This window comes from Diabrotica virgifera, chromosome 10, assembly GCF_917563875.1.
Source record: "Diabrotica virgifera virgifera chromosome 10, PGI_DIABVI_V3a".
NCBI lineage: Eukaryota > Metazoa > Arthropoda > Insecta > Coleoptera > Chrysomelidae > Diabrotica > Diabrotica virgifera.
Genome location: NC_065452.1, coordinates 143,925,010 through 143,948,000, shown reverse-complemented (window position 1 = coordinate 143,948,000; position 22,991 = coordinate 143,925,010). Strand labels below are relative to the sequence as shown.

Below are 22,991 nucleotides of genomic sequence, written 5' to 3'. Positions count from 1 at the left end.
TAGATTCGTTCGCTTATGTTGGATAATAACAAAGTTAGGTACTTTAACAACTGGCCATGTTCGTCATCAGTACAGGGTGTTTCAAAATAACTGCGGCAAACTTTAAGCGGTAATTTTACACATGAAAATAATGACAGTTAGCTTTATGTCCGCAAACGCTTCGTTTCCGAGATACGGGATGTTCAATTTTTGAAGTGATACTTCTTTAGGCACGAGGGTGAATTTTTACATTCCCTGGCGCATGCGCACACCGACAGTATGGTATTAGTCGCTACATCATTATGTAGCGCAAATAAGGTGTGCGTGAAAAAAATATATTATTAGTGTTTTTAGTAAATATATTTATTATAATTTTTGTGTCTTTGGATTTGTCTTCCTCGGGAATAAGATATTTTATAATAATAGTAAGTATATTGGAATAAGATATTTTATAATAATAGTAAGTATATTTAAAGTATTTTTGTATACTTCACTTGGGGTCGGTTTCACCAACAAAAAATAAATCAGCGAATAGTTATTCGTCAAATAAGTTCAAAGTATAATGATTTTCCACAGACTGTACTCGTTGACACAAGCGAATGACAGTTCTTCTTCCTCATATTAGTTTGTTGGCCTCCACCTCTTCGGTGTTTTGCCAAGCACATTGCATTATTTTCCACTGTAATCATATTTAGATTAGGCATTCCAAACCACGTGACCTCTGGTTGGCACATAAACTAACAAAGAGGTTATGTTTGTAGGTATCTATTTTTCAATGATTTTTCATTGTTTATCGTCGTATTTTGTCTATTTTGGATTCATTTGGATTTCGTTTCCTGTTTTTGTGAACTTTATAAACTTAACCACAATGCAAACTGATTATTTAAGGAAATTATTATTGGAAACTCCAGATGTTGCGAGAAAGGTAGGCGAAACAATTTTTATTTACTGTTCATTTTGCCCCGATATTTATCAATAATGATGAATTTTGCAAGCAATAACATTATTTCTTTTATTGTTTTAGATATTTATTGAAGCTGAAAATAATTGGGGATTTAGATCCATACGCAATTCAGTCAGAATTGGATTTTACAGTAAAGTGCAGTCCATCAAGTTACTATTATAGATATTTATACATATCTGGTGGAGTCTCACAGTTGCTACTCTAAGCAGCAGATGAAAGCATACAAAAGCCTTCAGGCACATAAATATTTTACAGCTGGATTTGTTTTGCATGGAGTAAAAATTGTTAATGATTTCCTGATTTCCATATTATTGTTGGAAAGGTATGCCTTTATTTTATTTATTCACCATTAAGAAATATATGGATAACAGTATTAGTGTCTTTTGGATAAATTGGTTCTAAATATTAGATTTATTTACGTTTATATATCTGTATGAAACCAGACATATCGTCGTCCTAATCTGTAAACTGCGAACTCCATAATTCTCTGAAAATGATTTATTACTGCCATCTATTTGAATTACTGTCATGATTGTTCTAAAATTATACTATATGAATGTCTGATTTTAAATAAAATATTCTCAATCATTGTAAAGAACGCAAATACTCTAATAAAAATAAATTTTTGTAGTTGAAGAATTTCCAAAAAAATAAAATATTTTTTTAGGTGAAGCATTTCCAAAAAGCTAATGCTAAACGACTAAATGCTTGGGTGGGGTGATAGCCAGTTCTGATGACATAGCAAATGCACATTGTATGCATATGGCCGGTAATAGTGAAGTATGCCCAGGGCAAGACAGACGAAGAACCCAATGCATGTTCATATGTTACAGCTACATGGTTTGGAGATAGCAACATATGCATTCTCTGATGAAAAACTAATGAGTTTTGAAACTGTTCGGTCAGAGTGCTTGTTGCGCTCACTAAACGAACTGAAATATGAGATGGCTTTGGCATTGTGTTGCAGCGATATGAAAATGGTTATTCATTTTTAATTATAACGTACTTCTTCATCATGAGTAATTATGTATTGGTCTTTTAAATGTGTATTTATTTTTGTAATTAGTATCAACTTGTAATGATAATATACATTTATCGTTTAAGGTATGACTATGTTTTGACTCTAAAATAAATGTTTTAAAAATCGAATCCTGCCTCTTTCTGTCAGTAACTACCCATGGATATCACAAATTGTGCTTACTGATAGGTTTGTTCGTAGAACGATCAGCAACTCTTGCCAACCATCAGACACATGTGCATTCGTAGTCTATGAATGCTAACTATTAACTGCACAACACTAACTGTATAACTGCTCATGCATCTGATGGTTGGCAGCAGTTGCTAATCGTTTGTGTCGTACTATGAACAAACCTATTAGGTCTGGATCCCGTGTACCAAAAAAATTGATTAATAGCAAGCTAAAAATTTGTTAATAGCTTAACGGTGTCCAGTTGGACAAACTTTGATGTATTGTGACACTGGAACAGGGGTAGTTTTAATTGTGAAACAGTTTGGAAACTCAGATTCGGAACATCAGATTACGAAAACATCCCATATATTTTGTCAGACAGAACATCCAATTGATCTGTTACCCTGTAATTAAATTCTCGTGCAAAAATCAGACTGCTATTACTCACCAACATGATTCCTGTAGTTTGACATGGTCTTCGTGTTCTACTCATTAAAATGCCCAGTTGGTGATTTGTTCACCAGTCTGGTTTTTGCATGAGAGTTTAATGAATTGGTAGCAAATCAATTAAATCAATTGGAAGTTTTATCTGACAAATTACATAAACATTTTCGTAGTTTGACGTTTCAAATTTTTAACCTGTTCCACAGTTAAAACTTCCAGTGTTCCCATACATCAAAGTTTGTCGGACTAGACACCGTTAAGCTATTAATAAATTTTCAGCTTGCTATTAATCAACTTTTTTTGGTACGCGGGATCCAGGTCTATATGGAATAAATAAATAACAAAACAAATTCCCTGTCAAAACTGCATTTATTTTGAATAGAAGGAAAACAAAATAATATTGTTTTAACAAAATAGGGGATAAATGTTAAAATTTAGTATTAATAAAGTTTGTCACATTGGCCTAAAATTAATGTCACTAGTTACGTTAGTGTCACATATAAATAATTGTAATAATATTAATAAAAATCATAATTCTTAGCATGAGTGCGTCCTGTTTTTTGATAATTTAGTTAGGCGAGGAAACATACTTAAATAAGTTTCTAATAGGGCTTTTCATCGATTGTCATTTGTTTCGAGCTCCTGTTAGATGTTGTATAATCCGTGTATAATATTACTATACAAGGAATATACGACATATGACAGAAGCTCAAAACAAATGACTGTGAAGGAAAAGCCCTATAGAGGGAACACGAAAAAAATTAACATTATCCGATCAGCTCGACTTCCACAGTTCACTACTATACAAGTTACAGGCATGTTTTCAGCACTTAAAATCACCAAAAACGAAAAGTTTATAAAATAATCAATCTAATGAATGTCTTTAAATATTATATTAAGCTCAAAATCACGACAAAAAACAAATTAAAATTAACATTATTCTGATCAGTTGGACTTCCACAGTTCACTACTATACAAGTCACAGGCATGTTGTCAGCACTCAAAATCACCAAAAACGTAAAGTTTATAAAATAATTAATCTAATGAATGTCTTTAAATAAGCTCAAAATCACGACAAAAAACAAATTAAAAATTAACATTATTCTGATCAGTTGGACTTACACAGTTCACTATTATACAAGTGGCAGGCACTCAAAATCATTTGATATAATTACGTTTACCTGTTATAAAACATTGTAGATAAATTCAAGTTAAACTAATGAATTTTCTTTATTATTGATATTTAAAGTGAGGTTAGCTGTCAACTTATTCTAAGAATAAATATTTATCTGCCCGATATTGGACTAATAACTTATTTGGAGTTTATTCATAGAATAAGTCTTATTTGACGTTGGTGAAACGGAGATATGTCAGTTTTATTGGTCGAATAACTTTATTCATTGAATAGACCGCTATTTGTCGATGGTGAAACCGGCCTCTAGTCTATTAAATTTGTCAGTATATATGAGAAATTTTGTAACTTGTCAAAGCAAAATACAAATAACCTGTTGAAAGTGTATTTATTTCGTTGAAATCATATAATAGAAGTATAACTTCTTACGTGCGTACAAAGTACACACACATTCTTTTTTTTACAAACTGCCGATTTATTTATTGCAACCAGTTGAGATATGCAAATCAAATTTGGTGGGTTTTAAGACGTAGTTATTGTACATTTTTTGACATATAATTAAGAATTTAATATTCACCATTAGCGCGCAAACTCGTATTATGACCGATCATATTACCCGTATGCACGCCAATGGGAAATATAAAATTCTTAATTGTATGTCAAAAAATGTGCAATAACTACGTCTTAAAACCAACCAAATTTGATTTGCATATCTTAACTGGTATTAAAGCAATAAATAAATTGTTAGTTTGTAAAAAAGAATTTGAACATCCCGCATCTCGGAAACGAAGACATATAATTATAAAGCAAACTGTCATTATTTTCATGTGTAAAATTAACCCTTAAAGTTTGCCGCAGTTATTTCGAAACACCCTGTACTGATGACGAACATGGCCAGTTGTTAAAGTACCTAACTTTTTTATTATCCAACATAAGCGAATGAATCTAAAAACAGAATGTTAAGAAAACCTGAGGCTATAGTTGGTTTTTAATTTCAGTACTTTATAAACTCTAGAATAGTTCACAGGGTGATGCGAACTTTGAGAAAAAAACACAGTTTGATTCGTACACCCGGTATACAATGACAGTTTACCTGTCTAGCAACAATATTATTACAGCGATATTGTTAATAAATAAGGCTATAACATGGTAAATAATTACACTTTTATAAAAAAGAACTTTTTTATAATAAAACCTTTTTATTATTTATAGGAAAGAATATAAAATATTTTAACGATAAACTATTTAATGATAACATGCTTAAAATTCCAAAAATTACACTCTAATAAAAAAGTACTTTTTATATCACGGTTTTGTTATTGTACAGCTGGTTCCAAAAAAACTGATACGACTCTTAAAGAGTATTTTGTAGAAAATTGAGCAGTGTATTTTGAAGGATAAATACTCATTATTTACATGTTGTCACTGTCACTGCCAAATCTTAAATTTGTCAGATAACTTATTCTGTTCAAATTCAAAAAATGGCTGTTTGTTTGTTTATTTTATTATTTGTCTGTCACAATAAATATAATATAATGTCAGACCAATCATACACTGCCCAAAATGATTAAATCGTACTAAGAGTCGTATCAGTTTTTTTAGGAACCAGCTGTACAATAGGACACAACATGTTTGGAAAGAATAATTAACTTAATAAAATATGAATTTTTAGTAGGTGTATTAACTGTTATTTATTTATAATTATGATTCCAAAAATTATATATTCCATTATATATAATTCCAAAAATGGTATATCATAATTTTAAGTATATAAACTTGTAATTATTTATTAAAACAATTTAAAAAAGATACGCAACAGCCGGGTTCCAACTGGGGACCTTCGATCTGCAGTCTAATGGCACTGAGGCACCATCATCAGAGGCACAGTAGATATCGATTTATTAACGTACTTTAAAATATCATTGCATTAGTCACATTTTTAGAATAGTTTGAAAATAAAAACAAATCGATTTATCCATACAGTGTGATTGGTCAGTGGGGTAAAGCTTTGTAGACCCGTTATAAGTAATAGATAGTAATAAAAGTTAATAACAAAAATTGTAGCCAACTTTGATCACAGATTGATAATCAGTAATCGTAAATTGTAAGTTTTAGATAATTATTCAGTCATGGCTAGCGTTACCAGGTGTCCCGATTTGCGCGGGACGTCCCGATTTTCAGGGGTCTGGGGACGCGTACCGATTTGTACCTGATCGGGACACTAAATGTCCCGATTTTCACCCACGAAAATTAATTTCAGGAGGACTTGCAGTGAATTTTATAACTATGTTATAAAAACAAGGCACTCCTAAAAGCGGCAAAATCGAATGAAAAATATAATTTTAATAAAAAATAAATAATTTACTTAATTTACGATTTTTTTATAATATCGTCTGATTATTATTATTATTATGTAGGATTAAATACAGATTATAGAGACACCTTGTAGTCCAGTAAATGAACGGGAAATACGGCGATACCGTGTAATTTTCAGGATCAACTCCGAATTCCATGAAAATTTGGACGGCTTGTGCCGTTGGTTGCCTTTACTCAGGGAGTGACAGTCACCCCTACTTAGGGGTGAAAAACCGCGCCTTTAAAATAAGTCCGGAGATGGATAAATTGACTAATTCTAAGCAATTTTAGTTCTATAGAATTTTAACTTAGTTAATACTTTTCGAGTTATTTACGATTGAAAATGTGTATTTTTCGACAAAAAAATCACGTTTTCAGGCGATTTTCACAAATAACTCAAAAAGTAAGTATTTAATCGAAAAAAATATTCTTAGCAAAAATGTAGCATAATATAAAAAAATGAAAAAAATTGTGAACTCGTAAAGTCTATAAACCCAGCAAAAGCAAAGTTGTAGCTCATGAAAAATACGTTCTTATTCGTCAAATTCCAAATCAAATATTTCGACGTTCGAAAAAAAACCAATTAAACCTTTTTTAATAAAGCTTTATTTTTATTTTTAAAAAAGTTTCTAGCATCAAAACTAAGTGAGTTGCTCAAAATCAAGTTGACTCCTTTTTTTTGGTAAAAAAATTGTGAAAATCTCCCCTACTTAGCAGCCCAAATGAAATTAATTGTTACCGCTTTACAAACAATTTACTTTACATTGATTTTTTACATGATTGAAAGGGCCTGAACGAGTCACTGATCACGAGTGTATGCAAAATATGAAAAGCGACATTTTAACCAATTTTTGTCTTACAGAAAAACAAAATGAATCTATCATATTTATAAAAGCAAAACCTACCTACTTTTTACTTCTTGAGATTTTTAGTATCCCTAATACTATTTAAGTTATTTTGAAAAAATGGCATTTTCCAATATTTTAGGAAATTTTTTTTTTAATATAAAACCAATGTTTTTCAAAACTAAGGCACTCCCAACCGGTAAACCTTACAGATCGTATAAGCAATACACAGTAAATGAATGGTAAAGCGGTGGTGCTAAATAGGGGGAGATTTTCACGATTTTTTTTTACCAAAAAAGGAGCCAACTTTTTTATTGAGCGTAACTGGCTTAAATTTAATGCTAGAGACTTTTATATAAAACAAAATTAAATATTTTTTTAAACACTAAAATATTTTAATAGGTTTTGCCCGAAAATTGCCTAATTTTTTGGTTATTTCAAGTTGAAAAATTCGATTTGGAATTTGACGAATAAGAACGTATTTTTGATGAGCTACAACTTCGCTTTAACTGGTTTTAAAGACTTTCTGAACATACATTTTTTTTACTTTTTTAAATGTAATATTTTTTTCGATAAAATTACTCGAAAAGTATTGACTTAGTTTAAAAATTATATAGAACAAAAGTTTTTTAGAGTTAGTCAGTTGATCCATTTTGGGACTTACTTTAAACGCGCGTTTTTTTTCACCCCCCCCCAAGTAAACGCTACAAACGGTACAAGTTCAACTTTGACATAGACAGTAAGTAGAACCTAACACCAGATTTTCATGCAATTCGGAGTTAACTTTGAAAATTACACTCCAAAACGGTCATTTACTGGGCTATTGTTGTTTATTTGTCCCGATCTACAACCCTAAATCCCGATTTGTTTTTGCTTATGTACCGATTAAAAACAAATCGGACCTGGCAACACTGTCATGGCTTACTTAAAATTTGGAAAGATTTAGACCCGTAATTATTAATAAATTTACACATAGGGAATGTTATACAAAAATTATAGTATGGTAATGGTACTTTTCGATAATGATATAAAATACAGGGTGTTCTATTTAAAATTACTGAGAAAATAATGTACTTGCGTTTTGACTCACCCTGTATTCAGTATGAAGAAAATTAGCAAAACAACCATTTACGAAAATTTTGACAATAAATAAAAAAATATGACGTCAATAAACCATTGACCTTGTGCGTGCTTTTATTTATACAGGTAGTTAAACTTGTTACGATTTTCATATAAAATTGGTTATAACTTTGTAAATACCCCGTATAACATACCAAACCTTTAGATTTTTGTAATCGAAAAGTTACGAAGATTTCGAATATAAAATAAAATAGAGGGTGTTCTATTTAAAAAAACATAGGTTTGGTCTGCCACTATGTTATCGAACACCCTGTAACATTCTAACTAATTTTGTAATGTGAAGCTCAAAGTTCGCTACAATTTTTGTTATTAAGTTTTATCGCTATACATTACTATAACGGATCTACGGAGCTTCACCCCACTAATTATTAATCACCCTGTATAATAGCTGTAAAATATTGCATTGTTAGCTAGTTCTAAGCTATCCTGAAAATTTCAGGTGTATAGGTAGCCTAGAACTATTTTTAAAATGGATTTCAAAATTTGCGGAGTCCGTGACACCAACCAACCCAAGTATATAAAAAGGTTTTAAAAAATCACTTTAATCGGACAACAGGTTTAGGAAATTCGAGACATCAAAAATGACCAAATTTTCAGTGGATCGATTTTTTTGCACCCGAGTGTATATCTAAAAATAAACAGTTTGGTTTCATTTCGATCCAGAGTTGATCATGTAGGCCCTCTGATGAGGCTTGGGGAAACTGAAACGTAAATAAGAGGATTATTGATTATCTCTGAACTAAAATGAAACATAAGCTGTTTTTCATTTTCTCAGTTTACTTATACTGTGAGTACATGGAACCAGACTTCGTTGGATTTTTTTCCTAGACGAATGGATAAAATGTGACTGCATATTGTAGAGTCTCTTTCGTTTCATTTATTCGTCGTCTCCTTGCCTTATAAATTGTAAAAGGCAGAGATTAATTGATGTAGTCAAAAATTGGTTCCACGAGAGGTTCTCAGAGTTAACCCATTAACGCCCAAGTATTTTTTTATTTAAAAATCTTTACTTTTAGGGTTAATTTGATGAAAATGTTAATAATTTAATCCAAAAAAACAAGTTTTTCGGTTTCCTGTCTTAAAAAAAATTATATGGTGTTACCATATGGTAACGCTGGGCGCTTAAGGAATTTTTAGGATCGTTAAAACCAAAATTTTTAATTTTTTTTTAAATATTTATTTGATAATATTTTCATCGTCTGGTGTAGTATCCTATAAAACAATTAACACACAAACGAACGTTGCATTTTTTACACATTGTTCGTCCAGATGTTGTACATCTGTCTCCAGCACGTTACATCTTGTTACATCTGCTTGATGTAACAAATGGTCGAAGCGATCAAAACGAAAATCTGGCAAGTTCTGTCTATATAGACTAGGTCTTCCTGTATATAAGGGACGACTTCCATATCTTGCAAGAAGAACTTGGGCCAATTCTCTCCTAAACGATAGCAAGGATTTATTTTTTTTTAAATAAATGCCATGAATTATGGACTGCAACATCAAACAACCATGTTACAATTTGCCAGTACCATTTTTTACTGCAAATTGCTACTCAATAGGTTGAAACACCTTGATCCACCCAGTCGGTACCCACCATATTTTGTTGTATTCAGCAATATAGTGAGGCCAAACTTACTTGAATGTGGCCTTTTTCTTCATGAGAAAATCTTTTTACCGTGCTCAATGCTGAACCACCACAACTCGCAGATGCTATTGTAACAACAGAGTTATCTTTCCATCGCACCAGTAACACTATCGCTTCTGCTAACAAAAATCCACGACTGAAAAAAAAAAGATTATGACTCCGTAAGCGCCCACCGCAACCATATTTTATGGTAACGGCGTACTTTGACTATTCCTACCGAATTCGCTACATTTAATTGTTGATAAAATACAACAATTTATAATAAGTTGGGGTATAATAAACTTAAGTTTTTTTAAATATGCAAATATTATGGTTATTGCAAATATTATTATTATCCTTACCACTGAAAGAGGAAGTCAATAGAAAGAAAATACCACGATTAGTAAGTCAATAACATATCGAGTTAATACAAATTTTATATTTTAGTATTACTTATTGTATATCTATGTATTATTAATATTATTTATAATTTAAACATATTAAAGTCAGAATTTGGTATTAGTTATTTGAAAGTAAATTAAATGTAATAACAAATACTTACGATGTCGGGATAGTATCACGAGGTTTTTTCCTGGTTTTCCCTCGTGATTTACTATGGAATCTCTAACGAGAGAATTTTACTGTCATCGTTGCATTTGGTTGTCTTTTTAAAGACAGATCACATGCTATGATATTTTTGTGACGGATATTCTTGAGTTAGGATTGATTTCATGTAATCGAATGAACTCTTTTAGTAAAGTCGTCCCAGGAACGCAACTCATAAATATTGACGATATCATTTTAAAGTCTTCTACTTTAACACTTATAATATACGTCTGAATTGCCAATATAAATGAGTCAGATTAAATAAATTATTAGAAGAATTTTTTTACTTAGCAACAACATTTTTGTTTATTTTAGTACTATTTTGTATTTTGACAACGAAACCCGATTTGGGCTTCGAAACGTTAATTTAATCTTTTTTTGGTAAAATTGTGGCTTATTTCCCATTATAAATAGTTGATTGTTTAATGATGTTCAGTTCTATCTCGAAGTTATTTTTTGACATGGGAATTTCTGTCAGTCTATGTATCATGCTATGGTAGGCTGCTAATTTGTGTTGTGCAGGATGGGGTGATGAATTGTGTATAGTTGTGTCAGTATGGGTAGGTTTATGATATACGGAGAACTCATGTTTGTTGTGTAGTCTGGTAATTGTTACATCTAGAAAGTTTAAGGACTTATTCTGTTCTGTTTCTATTGTAAACTCAATATTACTATGAAGTGAATTAATACATGATAGAAATTGGTCAAGTTGCCTTCTAGTTCCTGTAAAGCATACTAGTATATCATCCACGTATATCCGCCAATATAAGAACTGTTTAAATCATCCCGTAAATCATCATGATTAAACATCCCGTATGTTTAGAAATTGTTGTTTCAAGCTGGTTCATAAATATATCTGAAACAACAATTTCTAACCATCCCGTATTTAAACAGTTCTTATATTGGTGGAGATACGTGGATGATATACTAGTATGCTTTACTTTACAGGAACTAACAGGTAACTTGCCCGATTTCTATCATACATTAATTCAGTCATAAACTTTCTAGATGTAACAATTACCAAACTACACAACAAACATGAGTTCTCCGTATATCATAAACCTACCCACACTGACACAACTATACACAATTCATCATCCCATCCTACACAACACAAATTAGCAGCCTATCATAGCATGATACATAGACTGTCAGAAATTCCCATGTCAAAAAATAACTTCAAGATAGAACTGAACATCATTAAACAAATAGCAGTAAACAATGGCTATAACGAACAAACAATTAACAAAATTTTAAACCAAAAATCCCATAAGAAAGCCCTGAAATTAGTTTATCCACCACCACAGAAAGAACCCAGTACCTTCTGCTCTATCACATATACTGGCAAGATAACAACAAAAATAGCCAGATACATAAAAAATAAAGGAATAACACCAGCTTTCAGAACTAACAACAACTTAAGCAAATATATTAAGAACAATAAGAGCCGAAAGAGAAAACAACTACAGAGTGGTGTTTACAAATTAACTTGTGGTGACTGTCCGAAAACTTAAATCGGTCAAACTGGCAGAACCTTTGATAAACGGATAGCAGAACACAAAAGGGACACAAAAGGGAACAGACACTTCTACATACGCACTTCACCTTCTAGATCATAATCATTCTTTTAATGAACAGTTTCAAATTCTGCATATTCAAAATAAAGGCATTAATCTATCTTTATTAGAATTTATGGAAATTAATAAATTGAAAAATACAGATATAATTCTGAATGACCAACTCGAGACAAACAGCTCCCCACTCCTCAACCTCTTCAGTTAAAGACTTTAAAAAGGCAAACCCATAGTAATCTAAATCACTTGAGAAAGGCACTCTGCCGAAACAGCTGTAGTCACATAGTTGTAATAAATTTTGTGGAAGTATAGAAAACAAACGTTTTCAGTGTTTTATTGTTAGATAAAACCAACTTCCATCAAGTAAGGTCGAATCCATTACTTACCTATATTGTTACTATCAGTAGATGGACCAGCAACTGCTGTGAAATCTGGAGATATGTTTTCTACTCCAAAACTATTTTCAGTCGAATCTGTACTTCTTGGTGAATTGTATAATCTATTTGCAAGACTATGTTCTTCTACTGTGGGAATATATGTCGAAGTTAAATTTTCAATACTGTTGAAATCGGGAATGAATGACATACTGCCAGAATTTGGCCTAGGGCTCGCTGAAAGAAAAATAAACATCAACCAATCAATAAAAAATCAATCTTAAAATGGATGTGTCAATTTACCTAAAGGCGATATGTTACTCCTGGGAGAACCCGGAGATTGCCCACCTTTGGGGGACACAGAACCTCTTCTAGAGCTCCTAGGGCTAGAAACCATGGATGATGTAATTGTAGAGCTACTGGCACTAGCTTGAACATTTCCTGTTGCCTTCAAACGCCGTTCGGTATCCCGAAAATATTGAATGTATGATTCTCTAGCAACCTGTTCCTCTATAGCCTCATTTGTAGCCTCCCAGTCTGTAGCCTTGATCTTGTCCTCCAACATAGTCTACAAAACAAAAGAAGAAAACACATAAAACCCTTCAACACATTTAGTAAAACTATAGTCCAAGAAGCGGCGCTGAAAAATTTCTCTGAAAATCATAATTAAAAAATCAGTCAAAAAATCATAATTAAAAAATCGAAAACTTTTGTATTTTAGATTTTTTTCTAATTCTGTAAATAAAGCAGTTTACAAGGGGTTCACAATATAGTGAATAACCCTGTACATTCATTGGGGCCGACCGACCGGCTCTGTCCCGTCATACAGCTGACCGACTATAATAACTTTTATTTATATCCAATTTAGAATGTGTGTACTGATTTTCAGCCTTAGTAAATGGATTTAATTACCTCCGCAGGTAAGCAACTTTGACAAGCTGTCAGTAGCACCTGTACTACGTTTCGTTTGACTGACCGCAGTATGTTTCTCTACACAATCACGGTAATCAACTGTAAAAAACTAGCTTTAGTAAATTCAGAGATTTTTCGGCGCTGCCTCTCCGTCTACTATGTATGTGGACCTCGGAGATAAACTACACTATGTCGACATGGTGTTGTTTTCAACAAGTTCCTTTAATCCACTTATGTTATAAGTTGGATTATACAAATTGTCTTTCAACCAATTTTATGGGATATATCAGATTTTTATTAACATCCTAAGTGCTCTAAACTTTGTTGCAAACACACGCTAAACACAGTTACTCGAAATGACATAGTGTAGTTTACCTCCGAGGTCCAGATGTATACTAAGGATTTCCAAAATTTTCACTGTATTCCTTCACTCAACCGTTCTCTCCAGTTTTTTCTGTTTTGCCAGTCTCTTTCCTGCAGATTTCTTCTTTCCATTGCTTCGTCCACTTCATCTCTGAAAGACCTTTGGAGCCTGACTCTTTTCCTTGTTCCTATCTTTTAGTATGTCTACCTTCCTATTTAGTAAAACTAAGACTACTATAAACACATGATACAAACCTGTTCAATAAGTAGTTCTTCACTGGCTCTCACAGCATCATTAAATCTTCTTCTGTCAATATCAACTGGTTTATAGTTAGGAAGGCCTAAACCTACACCAACTGAAGGGCTATTTGGATTGCTGATTGAGTTGTAGTGGCACATTCTATGATATGACAGCCTTATAGGTTCGTAGTTAGTACTCCTGGAGCCATTGAAAATATTAATGGGCTCTGAAAATAATGTATATTTGTAATGTATGCTCACTTTAAAAGTTATGTTGGATATGTTATTTCCCACCTCTACCACTTTATAGTAATACTCCAGGGAAATAAGGTTTTTGTCGGGACACTTGAGCAGCCAGGTTGCAAATGGATTTTTTTGGTACTATATACCTAATACATTATAAATACAAAAATGCCCGTCACAGTTCGGACGAGAAACTTAGTTATTAACAAATAAGGGTCAAAAATGGCAATTTTTTCGTTTAAATCGCTACAGGTAAACATAGGGTAATTATATACCGGGTGGTGAATCGGAAAACGGGCCATAGGAAACTCAATGTAAAATTCTAAACTGTTGAATTCCTGCTTCCCTAATTATGTTACATCAAAAGTCATGAGAAGTTATTTGTAGAGGATTGAAATCTGTATTAAAAACAGAAGTTACAATTGTTCTACGATTTAAACACATTCCAAAATTTTGAAAAATATAATGTATTTACCGCAGTAGGTATGTGTGGGTATGTTAGGCCACACGTTACTATTTAACTGACAGTGAGCACATTATTGACTGAAGAAAATATCTTTATTATTAATATTTTCTCCTTAACTAAGGGTATCTTATCAACTTTATTGTGTTTTAAACAAAAAATGATAAAATAATTAAAAAAATTGACAGTTCTAATTGTTAATATAATAAATTCATTGTCAACAAATGCAATCTTATACACATTATTGTATTGTGTGTGGCCTAGCTTTGGCGTATTACTCTGAAAATTGTATTATATTTTTACAAAATTTTGAATAATTATTGTTCATAGAACAATATTAACAGTTGTTTTCAATAGAGAATTCAATTCTCTACAAATAGTTTCTGATGACTTTTGATGTAAAATAATTAGGGAAGCAGGAATTTAACAGCTTAGAATTTTACATTGAGTTTCCTATGGCCCGCTTTCCAATTCACCACCCGGTATATTAGTTAGAGTAATCGTATTTTAGTAGATCAGCCAAGGTTAAAATGGTACTTTTTGAATTTTGGTCCGATCATTTTTTGCTTCGGAAATTACAATATAAAACTAAAATTTGAAAAATGAAAAATGTGCTATAACTTTTGCGAAAATGGCCTTAAGACTTTCATATGGCAAGAAAAGTTGAGTCAAACATTTCATATAATACACAAAAATTTTTAAGACGATTCGTCAATTAGTTTAAATTTTATTCAATTTGTTTATCGCGAAGAGCTTTTTTTTCGCAATGTTATTGTTCAGAAAATAATAATGACATAGCAATTCTGTGGAATCCACATGCAAGAAGACTAGTTATGTTTTCAAAGTCTTGAAAAAAATCATTAAAAAGTCGTTTTTATCACTCCGAAAAAAGTTTAGTAAAATAGAGTCATTTTTGGCTTATAAACAATTTGAATAGCTTTGTTAATGTTGACTATAGAGTAAATCTACTTTAAGATTTCAAAAGCTGGTATTTTTACACGAATTTTCAGAAAAAACTTTTTGTCTAGGTTAATTAGGCTCAAAGTTAGCCACTTTTATTATTTAATTCGCAGTTACTTCTATATACATCAAATTCTCCTGTAACAGTGTTAGTTACCATACTACTTCGAAACGGCTTGGCCGATTTTTATGAAATTTTACACGTTTATCCTATAGGACGGAGAAGAGGTTTTATTCTATTTTTTATACCCATAAGTTATAAGGGGGGTTGCACCCCTGACATTTTTTTTTAAATTTTTTTGGACAAAATTGCCTACCTTAATTTTATATGATGTAGAATTAAAAAATACATACAACCCTTAATTTTCACTCTTTTATCACCAACCTCTATTTGTTAATAGACGTCTATATATTTACACCTATAAAATTCTCCTGTCACAGTGTTACTTTCTATACTCCGCCGACACCGCTTGACCGATTTTTATGAAATTATATATGTATACATATTCGGTAGGTCTTAGAATCGGTCGTAATCTATTTTTCATATCCCTGAGTGTTAAGGGGAGCTCCCCCTAACATTTTGTAATGTTAGGTGGGGATGTGTTTACATAACGTACTCTATAAGACTATGAGTACCTATAAATTAAAAAAAATATGATCAAAATCCATCAACAAGCTCCGGCGATATTAATCGCAGGATATGTTTGCAGAATAAGTTTCATTTTTTCAGTGCACGGATTTTAATAATTCCCCTCCACCGACCACGAATTAATTCCGTTCGGACGCCAATTTTAAAACTTTATTAACCACTCTGTTGAGGTTCAAAGTTTACTCAAACTTTTACACATAAACTATATATCTTCAACTTCAAAATAGCTCTAGTTAGGTTGCTTAATTGTTATAAACAAAGTAGCCGTCAATTAAATAAAAAAGTGGCTATCTTTGACCGTAATTAACCTAGGTGGAAAGTTTTTCTTTGAAAATTCGTGTAAAAATACCAGTTTTTCAAATCCCATTGTAGTTTTAGCCTACAGTCAATATTAACAAAGTTATTCAAATTGTTTATAAGCCAAAAATGACTCTATTTTACTAAAATATTTTCTGGGTGATAAGAATGACTTTTTAATGATTTTTTAAATGCGTTGAAAATATGACTATTCTTCTTTCACGTTGTTTTCACAGAATTGCTATATCATTATCATTTTTTGAACAATAACATTGCGAAAAAAAAAGCTCTTTGCGATAAACAAATTGAATAAAATTTAAACTTATTGACGAATCGTCTTAAAATTTTTTGTGCATTGTGTGGACTGTTTGACTCAACTTTTCTTGCAATATGAAAGTCTTAAATTCATTTTCGCAAAAGTTATAGGAAATTTTTTATTTTCAAAATTTTAGTTTTATTTTGCAATATCCGAAGCAACAAATGATTGGACCAAAATTCAAAAAGCACTATTTTAAACTTTGGCTCATCTATTAAAAGAAAAATATTATAAATAAGATATTTAATTACCCTATTTTTACCTGTAGCGATTTAAACGAAAAAACTTCCATTTTTGACCCTTATTTGTTAATAATTAAATTTCTCGTCCAAACTGTGACGGGCATTTTTGTATTTATAATGTATTAGGTATATAGTACCCAAAAAACCCATTTGCAACCTGGCTGCTCAAGTGTCCCGAACATGGTATATTTTTGCCTTGTTTCCCTGGTGTATAAATAACTTGAGCCCATCAGAATCAAAACCTGCTAAATCCCAAATTTTCCGTTTTCCCTTTTTTTACACATTTTTAAAGTTCAAGAATATATTAATCCGCAGGCATAAGGTTTCGGCTAAAAAATCCTCTTTAAAATAATTCTTTTATCCGCTCTTTAATTGAGAAATGCCGGATACTTTTTGGAAAATTTACATTTTTAATGTTTTTTTAGTCTCCTGAAAAATTTCAAAGCATGGATCTAACAGGTTTTGATTCTATAGGCCTCACTTCATATACATTTTTTAAACCTGGATTTTTCTTGTGATTAGTGAGTGGATCGTTAAAATGTAGTAAATAAGTATAGATTATTATTAAAATGAGTATTTATTCGTTAACTTTAATTATTTATTATTAAAAGTTAATAATTATTAAAAATTTCAATTTAAACTGCGCGTCATAGAAAACGGGCACCCTAAAAAATGGGTCATTTTTGATGTCGCGTATCTCCTAAACCTGTTGTCCGATTTAAATGATTTTTTGAATATTTTATAGCCCTATTCTTTGTCAATATCTTTGTAATAATATTTTTGCAAAACAGGTGAATTTTCATTGTATACCGGGTGTACGAATCAAACTGTGTTTTTTTCTCAAAGTTCGCAACACCCTGTGGATTATTCTAGCATTTATAAAATACTGAAATTAAAATTCAACTATAGCTTCAGGATTTCTTAACATTCTGTTTTTTGATTCATTCGCTTGTGTTGGATAATACAAAAGTTATGTACTTTAACAACTAGCCATGTTCTTCATCAGTACAGGGTGTTATAAGTCTAAAGTGTTTTAGGGACTAAATAAGTTCGACAAACTTTAAGGGGTAATTCTGCATTAAAAATAATGACAGTTTGCTTTATAATCATATATCCGCAAAAGCTTCGTTTCCGAGATAAGGGATGTTAAATTTTTTCTTACAAACTGATGATTTATTTATTGCTTTAAAACCGGTTGAGATATGCAAATGAAATTTGGTAGGTTTTAAGAGATGGTTATTGCGCATTTTTTGACATTCAACTATGAATTTTATATTCACTATTGGAGCGCATACGGGTAATATGACCGATCATATTATTCGTATGTACGCCAATGGTGAATAAAAAATTCTTAATTGTATATCAAAAAATGTTCAAAAATTACGTCTTAAAACCCACCGAATTTCATTTGCATATCTCAACCGGTTTTAGAGCAATAAATAAATCGTCAGTTTTTAAGAAAAAATTCAACATCCTGTATGTCGGAAACGAAGCATTTGCGGACATATGTTTATAAAGCAACCGGTCATTAGGTTTTCATGCAGAATTACCCCTTAAAGTTTGTCGTACTTCTTTAGAAACACCCTGTACTGATAAAGAGCATGCCTAGTTGTTAAAGTACATAACTTTTGTATTATCCATCATAAACGAATGGATCAAAAAACAGATGTTAAGAAAACCTGAGGCTATAGTTGGGTTTTAATTTCAGTATTTTATAAATACTAGAATATGCCACAGGGTGTTGCGAACTTTGAGAAAAAAACACAGTTTGATTCGTACACCCGGTATACAATGAAAATTTACCTGTTTTGCAAAAATATTAATACAGGGATATTGACAAAGAATAGGGCTATAACCATGGACGTATAAACACAGATGGACTCAGCAATACCATACCTTGAATACACACTGTTTTGAAGCTTCGTTACTCCTGGGCCAGAGGGTAAAGGGGAGTAAAACGGGTATCGATAGAATGTGACGCTTCCTCAATGAGCATAAGCGTGCTTGAATTTGTACTCGTGGGGATAATAATTCAGGCGTTTATAATAATAATTGGAAGTAGTAATAATTTATAAAAATACGTTCAAAGAATTTAATTAAAAAAAAACAGCGTATAAATAAAATAAATATATAAATATATAAAAACAATCACGTTTTTATAGAAAAAATAAAATAAAATTTTATTTGTTATTAAAATTAATATAATGTCAATATAGTTCAAGCTCAAGTTAATTTTTTAATGGGTATCAAATAATACTACGATAAAACAAATCAATTAAAAAACATACATTGGTCAAATTAAAGTACATACCTATATTTATTAATAATGTACTAAAACATATTTTTTAAATTTTGACAAAGTAAGGATTTCTGCTACAATAGTTATTTTCCTAACTAGTGCGGAAAGTGATACTTTCACGCACGAGACTGCCGTTGACCCGAACGACGCGATAGCGGAGTTCGGGCAAGCAGTCGAGTGCGGGGAAGACACTTTCCGCATGAGTTAGGAACAATATTTTTTCTAGTGCCGTACGTTTGGAAAAAAGCCACAAAAAATAGAGTTATATCAATTTTTATTTAGAAGTGAAAATACACAAATTAATTCTTTGACAAGGTTGTCAAAACAAAACTTTCGATATAATGGGTTACCACGACGACGATATTGGTTTCCATGACGACGATTCAAAACCATTGTAATTGTCTACTGATCTGACTTTTAAATATTATGTCAAAATAATTTTATTTCATCGAATTATCGCGCTAATTTCATTAAAACATGAAACATAAGATAAATTTGAAATAAATTAGTAAATAATATCTAAATATTAGTTTATTGCATGTATTATAATATATTCGAAATATATATATTTCGGAAACGAAATGCGTGCGTGAAAGTGGCTCTTTTAGCACAGCCATAGCCACCTTTACTTTACAAGCCATGAAGAGAAAAAGGCAACGTCGCAATTGATGACGTCGGTAGTCTGACTTTCGGACTACCGCTTTCGAAACCGCGATTTTAAATTACAAATTCAAGTAAAATTTATCGTATTTTTTGAGTCGAACTAGAACTTTTGAGTAGAAGCTTTTACAAAATCAAATTAAAAGTAATTCCTTGTAAGTAACGTTTATTAAAAAAAAACAATGATAAGAAAATGTGTAAAATACTTTAATTTTAAATAAATAATATCTTATTTTAAATTATATGCAAAATATCGCTAGAAATAACAAAAAAATTTTTATTTCATTAGTAGTTCCAAAATGACACAAAATCTAGGCATCGGATAAAAAAGTTTATTTGAAGAAAGTGTATTTTTTTGTTCTTTTTAATGGCGGTACAGGCTCGTTTTTTTAATATTGTGTTTAATTACAGAGTAATTTCCACATATTAATATATTTTTCAAATTGGGCACTGTACCGCCATTATTTATTATATTACGAATACGTGTGCCAAATATCTCGAAAAAAAATTTAAAATTACAGCCGCAATCTTGGAACGCGTTTTTGCTACCTGTTGATCGCTACTGTTTCCTCTTAATCAAAATATTCATAAGGCTTTTAGCTCGTCTGTTGTAGATATTTAATGTTTTATTGAAAAATCTGAAATATTTTTCAGCTTCCTTACAAGCTTTAATAACCAAAAAAGATGCTTTTGAAAGGTTTTTATACTGTTTTCTCTGTTGAAGTTTAGAGTAAGTTTCATCATTTACATCAAATAATAATTGTTTACATCTAGCACATGTTATGATATTACTCAAACCCCTTGAAACAAAACCTAAAATATAAGAGACAATATCATCCACAAACACCAATTTGAGGAATTTAGAAAATTTAGGTTGTTAATATCATCTTCCAATTTTTGTCCACTACCACAAAACAGTTTTGAGGTTGCATCAAAGTTGATGATGTTACCTGTATTCCCAGCATTTATTTCAGACTGAACTATTAATCTTTTATATGCTCCTTCGAATTGTCTTGCGGTAGGGTTATTGTTGAATCCTCCACGACTCCTCACAGCAGCAAAAAATAATTCTAGATGGTCCTGAGAAATTTTATACGTTAGAATATATTGTAAATTATTATTTTTCACCAAATAAGTATCATATAGACCTTTCAGACTCTCTTTACAGACAACAAAACCTAGAAATCCAGTTTTTCTTCTAGTTTCTAAAATATTAACTAACCCATAGGATAGATTGATTATATATTCTTTAAGAACATGTAAATAGCTGAAAAACTGTTCTTTTGTTTTAGGGGATAATGGTTTTTTGTATAAATATTTAGGGAATATTTTGAAATCTTTGTTTTCTCCTAAATTTGCTACCCAAATAGTTCGATCGTCAATATTATTTGGAAACCTACATAGAAAAATAAATAATTTTTTATTAATTTCACTAATTTATTTGAATTCATGAGAAATATCAAATTAAAAAGCTACTAAACAGATCTTTTTTAATCAGATGATGTCTACTTACAATTTAAAAATATCTATACAATTTAATGAACTAATATCTTGTTCAATACATTAATATGAAGGACCCAATGGTACGCCTATGAAAGACACATTTCAAAATGTAAACAGACTTCCTCATCCTTCTATAATGTAAATAACCAGTACTTACAAATGAAATGAAAGATCCGGATATAAATGTTTAGTTTTTTTGCAAATGCAACACTGTAGCACCATTATTATGTATGTTTATTTCACTTTTCACAAAATATCGCTCAAAATATAGCCAAAATAGCGAAAAACAACTCTTCCTCAATTACCTTAAAAAGTAAACAAACATGGAATATTTGACATGGACGTTTGTAGACAGAAATGTAAACACCGTTGCCATTTATTAATAGTTTCAGTGCTTCTACGTATACAATAATTGGTTGATATCTATTATTCAATGATATGAACACTTGATATTTTAATTACAATTCAATATGTAAATTAGTATAACTGAAAAATTATTATTTTAGTTTGATAGCATCTGTAGACACGACATAAAAGAGTAACATTTTCAGCGATACGCGAATAAGAAATTTTAATAAAAATACGTGACAACATGTGAAGGTGTTTAGATTGTGACCTATTCAAATAATTTTGGCTTCAAAATTTTATGTAAATAACTGAGTCCATCTGTGTTTATACGTCCATGGCTATAACATATTCAAAAAATCACTTAAATCGGACAACAGGTTTAGGAGATACGCCACATCAAAAATGACCCATTTTTTAGGGTGCCCGTTTTCTATGACGCGCAGTTTACATACATACTTAATTTCAAAATTAAAGTCATTAAATTTTCTGCGCAAAAAATTGAAGCGAACCTACAAGCTTAGTATTTTGTGCTCTTTTTAAATGTGCAGACGGATATTGCAAATTTCAATATACAGGGTATTGTTTAAAGGTCACAATTACTTTACATATGCGTTATTTTACAATAATACAAAGTTCTATGGTTCATAACCAGTGACAAAGCAGGACAAACGTATGTCAAACATACGTATACAGTATTAAAAACTAAGTCTAAAAAAAGGGTACATCACTGGATGCCTTCCTGCATGTTATAATACTTGAATTGTCAGTTCATTACTCATTGTCTATTATCTACCCAAACATTTAAGTTGAGATTGTAGGTATGTATACATAGATTGTAATAAAATTGAGTTAATAAAAAAGCTGAACTCACCTAATTGATAACAATAGACTTCTATTGTTCTGTTGTATAGTTCACTCATAGCCTGTATCTCCAGATGGTTTCCGTGTACATGCCAAGTACGTTTTCGAGCAACATACTTCTCAAAATCTTCAGTAACATAAGGTTCAAAGTAGTCTCGGTTTTGTACGATGTAGTTCATACAATCTTGTCTGACTTGAAAGTGGAATTCTTGATCTCCAAAAACTTGGTCAGCAATTGAGCGAAATAAACAAGCCCCATCTTCATTCATATTTTTTATTTCATACCCTAAACTCGACATGCACCTTGCAAAGATGGCATCCCTCTGAAAAGATAAATACAGGGTGGGGCATTAGTGTGACAAAGTCCAATTACTCGTTTGTCGTAAGAGATACGAAAAAAAGTTAT

General features: G+C 31.3%; 1 protein-coding gene across 1 annotated transcript in view; it reads right to left on the bottom strand.

Moving 5' to 3' along the window:
• The window catches only part of LOC126893218 (OTU domain-containing protein 5-A), a 55,908-nt gene that overhangs the window by 15,351 nt on the left and 17,566 nt on the right, over positions 1 to 22,991 (bottom strand). Inside the window, exons 4-7 of the mRNA XM_050663187.1 lie at positions 22,596 to 22,908; positions 13,760 to 13,971; positions 12,533 to 12,797; positions 12,242 to 12,466 (exon numbers count right to left, since the gene is read on the bottom strand). Coding sequence (XP_050519144.1) covers positions 12,242 to 12,466; positions 12,533 to 12,797; positions 13,760 to 13,971; positions 22,596 to 22,908 — 1,015 coding nt within the window. The remainder of the gene's footprint in view (positions 1 to 12,241; positions 12,467 to 12,532; positions 12,798 to 13,759; positions 13,972 to 22,595; positions 22,909 to 22,991) is intronic.